This window comes from Hesperophylax consimilis, unplaced genomic scaffold (assembly GCF_061612785.1).
Source record: "Hesperophylax consimilis isolate HC1 unplaced genomic scaffold, BYU_Hcon_1.0 scaffold_47, whole genome shotgun sequence".
NCBI lineage: Eukaryota > Metazoa > Arthropoda > Insecta > Trichoptera > Limnephilidae > Hesperophylax > Hesperophylax consimilis.
The window spans coordinates 159,722-165,104 of NW_028301277.1; the positions used below are offsets into that span (position 1 = coordinate 159,722).

At 40.5% G+C, this 5,383-nt stretch overlaps 1 protein-coding gene across 1 annotated transcript; it reads right to left on the bottom strand.

Moving 5' to 3' along the window:
• Positions 1–3,782: 3,782 nt before the first annotated feature.
• On the bottom strand, positions 3,783–4,730 carry LOC149408865 (uncharacterized). Its single transcript, XM_089650358.1, has one exon. It carries the CDS (start codon positions 4,728–4,730, stop codon positions 3,783–3,785), a length of 948 nt encoding a protein of 315 aa, XP_089506484.1.
• Between the last annotated feature and the right edge of the window lie 653 nt (positions 4,731–5,383).

Consider the following 5,383-nt stretch of genomic DNA (forward strand, 5'->3'; position numbering starts at 1 on the left):
CTGAATTAGGTTAAGCTCATTTGTATTTAAAAACTATATGTGTGTTGAGATTCAATTGCTGCGTTATTACTTAAATTATAAAATATTTATTTTTCAGCAGGAATTTAAATTAAAAATATTATAAATATTCTCTATAATGTAAAACAAATCTATAATATTGTGGGCCATTGACTCTAGAGACCCTGAAGGAAATCAGTTCCCTCGGGGCTTACGTCATCTTTGGAACTGCTGTGGGAGGGTCTTAATTAACCCTAGATAACTAAACTGTTTTCATCGTTTCATTGTAACTACACTTTCGTCGAGTGGACTACGCGATAAAATACTAGAAATAAATCAAAAATATTTAATTAAGATAGGAACTTGTTACATGGCACAAAAGTAACATTTATAATGAACAAATTAAGTACAAATTAATATCAACATATCAGTCTAGACAGTGACCACACATTTCAACATTATGTGGACCACAAATAGCCTTTCTACATCTGGTGCAACGGTTTTTGGTCATCCTCCGGGCCTTGGATGGACACAGGTAGCAAATTTTCCGCACGTTTGAAGTACATGTAACCGGAACTTCTATTGTAGAAGATTCGCCAAGAATATTCTCAATCATGACAACACAAATGTACGTATCTTAACAATAAAATTGTTGTTTTACCTAAAGTTTCGTCCAGCGGACGACGAGATGGTCATAGGGCACGTCCTAGATTTCGAATTTCGCCGAGTATCGTGTCGTCGCCTCGGCGAGCGATTAGTTATCTAGGGTTAAAAAGCAGTGGACTGTAGGAATAATAATCTCACAGTAAGAATACTTGTTGTTGTTTCAGGCAATCTGGAGAGGAACCAACACATTCTGATTGCGCACATCAACCCCGAGTGCTACAATTATATCCCACCTGCGCTGAATGGAAATAACCACACCATCACAGGTAAAAAAAACACTAACATAATCTGGCTTATGAAAATATTTCAGGGAGTTAATGTTAGAAGTTCCTACGACATCATCAAGGTTGTATTTTTTTTTTATGATAATCTAATGTTTATAAGACATGGTTTTTATGCATAGCACAAAGGATAACAAATTATTATAAGCATTAATTACTCGCCTGAAATATCCATATAAATTGAAATTATCTCTAGAGTGCTCTGGACCACTATGACGTAGCTCAGTTGTCCAGAGCACCTGACCGGACATCAGAAGGTGCGGGTTCAATTCCCGTTGGCGGCCTTTATTTTTAATCAGGAGATTTTTTCAAGTTGTATGGGTATTTCAGGGCAGTAATTAATGCTTTTAATATTTTTTTATCAAGATTGTACAAAGTTCACTTAGTCAAGTCTTGAAAAAGCATATGTAAGACGCTTTAGATCAATAAAAGTGTTTAACACCAAGAAATCTACAAATATCACTCAAATGTATGTAGCTTTTTCTGAACAATTTACGCATTTGACTAGACACTTCTAGGTATTAATTAACCCCCAGATTTATACTAATAATTGCGCGGTTGATTTTTTCATTACTTTCTTATATTTATTTAATTCATTTGTACATCATACACATTCTATCAATTCATCTATTAGTTCATGTTATTCTTTCCTCATTTCATTAATTACTTCATATCTTAGTTAATTTCATAAATTCATTCGTACCATTCAATAATTCATTTCAGTCATTAATAAATTCCTTTATTTATGTAATTCAATTCACTGCTAACGTTATTCAGTTCCTTGCCTCTGAACCCATGAGTTTGACATTTAACAATAGTTAACTTCCTTTAATGAACGAATCTCCTATTGCCATGCTGAGAGAACACCACATCAGAGTCGAAACTTGTATCTAACATAACTCATTAATGTAACTAATAATCAACGTCTCCAGCGCCGGCCACAAACCCGGGAGAGGTCCTGGACTTGGATGCTCCGACTGTTCCCAAGCCGGCTGGTTCCCCCAACACTAACGATCACGACGGAGCCAATTCGGAGAATGACAACCACCCAAACAGTCAGCCCAATTCAGACCAAGTATGTTTTCTACATTGCATTTTATTATGATATCCTGTAGATTTTAATTTAGGTTAAATGCTAGACATGAGAAACAGTAGACACGAAGATAAGGGTGAGGGGGAATAACCCATATTGCGAGTAGCAACTGGTTCAGCTAACACCATCCAGCTGTTTTGATTTAGGCAAGAAAAAAAACATAGCCAAAAAGTGCCTTTTATTTTATTTTGTGGATGTTCAGGCATAAATATTTAAATGTTTTTCGATAATTTTATAAATAACTTAATTTGACACATTATACGACAAAATCATAACCGAAAATGGGTTCGTAAGTAGGAGATTTTGAACTTTAAAGCATTTTTCATAGGCCTTATAAATTATTTTTTTCCGGGCTTATAAAAAGACTTATGTAAAAAATAAAATAGTTTTACCTACCAATAAAACTTATATTATGTACCTAACCTCATTTAAAACCTTTATTGAGAGAAGCATTCTCAAATTCCCTTTCGCGTGGCACTTTCCCGCTCTTTTTCAGCACCTTGTGTTGGACAAGTGGTCACCAGATGCTACACAAAAGTAAAGCGTCCCCTATGCGACTTTTGTTTACGGCATTCTTTCTCATTAGTTCTCACCAGGCAGTGATTGCCTAGGTTTTAAATGAGGTTAGGTACATAATATAAGTTTTATTGGTAGGTAAAACTATTTTATTATGTAGCCTGAACCGTCATTTAAAACCTTTATTGAGATCTGTTTGTTATCGACTGGTGACCACTAACGCTAATGTGATACTATTATAATAGTCAAAAAACTGGAAAACCTACTCACGTGTTACAGTGGGTGGAATAGGGAGGCTACAGACAATGCCCTATTTACCTCTAGGGGAGTGTTAACTTCCCTTCTGTAGAATTTGGCAAAGGTGTCCCGGCTCCTCCAGTTCCCTCGAGCCAGGATGTCCTCCAGTCTAAAATTATCCAGCCAGTTAAGTGACGCCACTGCTGCCCGTACACTTCCCGGGGCAGCTGTGATCTTAGCTTCTTCTAGAATTGTTTTGACCCAACGGGCGATGACTGTTCTTGAAGCTGCCTTAACAGTTCCCGATGTAGTGATGAAGAGTTCTGTTAAATTCTGATTTGTTTCCCTCCGTTCTTTGGAGGTTTCAATCAGTTTCTTAATCCAGTATGCTGGGTCTATATTTGGCTGATTTCCGTTTCTCAACCTCCAACCTGACTGTTGGTATGTAGCAGAGTCTGTTTTGGATCCGAAAACTGGCCATAACGAGACCCCTTCCTCATTTATGGATAGTTTGTCTGGCGAACACTGTAACAAGGTCAGGTCATGCACTCTTCGTCCCGAAGCTAACAAAAGTAAAGTCGCTGCTCTTCTCGAGACTTCAAAGAGACTCAACTTTTTGGGTGGGTTAGCTTCTAACCAGGTCAACACCATTCTGGGATCCCAGATAGGAGGCTTAGACAGTTTAGGATGCCTTAATGCTGCGGCTTTGAGAACTTGTCTGACTAGAGGGTGTGAGCTTAGGTTTCCTTCTTCAGGGCTACTGAAAGTTGTTACTACTGATTTATGGAGTCGAATTGTGCTGGGAGAGAAATTGTCTTCTAAACAAAGATCTGTTAAAAATCTTGCCAGGTTACTTCCTGTAGGGACATTCGGGTTTACCCCGTGATTTAATGCCCACTTTTGCCACCTAAGCCATGCCGGTTTATATGTTTTAAGTGTGGATTCTCTCCAACCTGACTTTAAAATTTTTTTCTGTTTGTCCGACCAATCTGTTAATGACTGACTCCACCCCGGCACTTCCACACCTCCAAAATAAAATCCTCTACTTGTGGAGGAGGTTTCAAGGTTCTGGTGTCTATCAGCACTTCTGTCAGGTTCATTATGGTGAAAGGAGGGCTCGTCGCTCGACTTTTCAAGTCTGGTCTCCAGAATACTTTCTTCCATCTCGGGGCTACAATCAGGTATAGGCCCTTGGCCCGGTTGAGGTGTGCGAGAACTCTCGGCATAAGGCATGGAGGGGGGAACACCCAAGCTAGAGGAAAATCCCACTCTCGAGTCCAAGCGTTGACAAAACTTGCCTCTTTGTCGAATACATTTAGGGACACATAATCTTCTACAACGTGAGCTGTCTCCGATGCAAACAGGTCTATAGTTGGTCTCCCCCATTTTGCAAAAATCAATTTTGTTGCTGCTGGTAAAAGATGCCACTCCGGAGGTTCGCGTTTTCTGGAGAGTTGATCTGCCACCTCGTTGAACCTTCCTGGTAGGTAGTGGGCAGACAGTGAAATGCGATACGTGTCTGTCATCTGAAGGACTTGACGAGTCGCTTCGATCAATGTCTTGGATCGTGTGCCGCCTTCGTTGCGAAGGTACGCAACCACCGATTTGTTGTCTGACTGGATCAGGAGACCCGAGTCTGACAGCTCTGGCCCGTGAGGAGTAAGTGCTGCCAGCACGGCGAGCATTTCCTTGACATTGCTGTGGAGAGGTTGCTGTGTTTGGGACCAAGCTCCACTCAATCTGAGGTCGTCTAGCTGCGCACTCCATCCCCAGTCCGAGGCGTCGGTCGTGAGGGTGTGACGAATCACTGCTTGATGCATTGGTGACCACGTCTGCAGGGACCTGCTCCACCATCTCAGCTCCTCTATCGCTGTTCGAGGAATGGGATGGAGTCGTCTCGGTTTGAATGCAGGCAGCTTGCGACTGGCACACTGTAACATGCGAAGGTTAAGCCTGCCTCTATGAATGGCGAAACTAGCAAAATTGAGGGTACCCAAGAGGCTCTGGGCCTGCTCAAGTGACCACCTTCCTAGATTAATGTATTGTTTCAGTAAATTTGTTATTTTCGCTATTTTAGTTTGCGGGAGGCCTTTTAAGTCGTCCCTTGAATTCCATGAAATTCCCAAATATTCAAATATTGAAGACAATATTAGTGATTTTTAAACGAAAATCTGAAACAGAAAAATCAGAAAAGGAAACGGTCACATCTGGGACTCGAACCCAGGACCCTTGTCTTTCCGGGACAATGCTCTACCAACTGCGCTAATGGGACCCTATCCTCTTCGGTCACTTTTAACTGTATCATACTTCGAATAAGAACTACCAACATTGTCTTCATTTTTTCACCGCACATTTTTATTGGCAACTATCTTTATGTATGATCGCAAGATTCAACCCGAACTAAATGCAATCCAGACAGCGTCTTTTAGATAAACCTATCTTATTTTTTATTTTTAAAAGACGAAGTCCTCGACGAAGTTCGAAGTGCGTGCCCACACACTTCGCAACTTCGCGAGTAACTCAGTCCAACCAGTCAGTGATTGGTTTATTTATGCCGTGACGCATCGAGTCCTTTGACTTGGGCGCATTTACC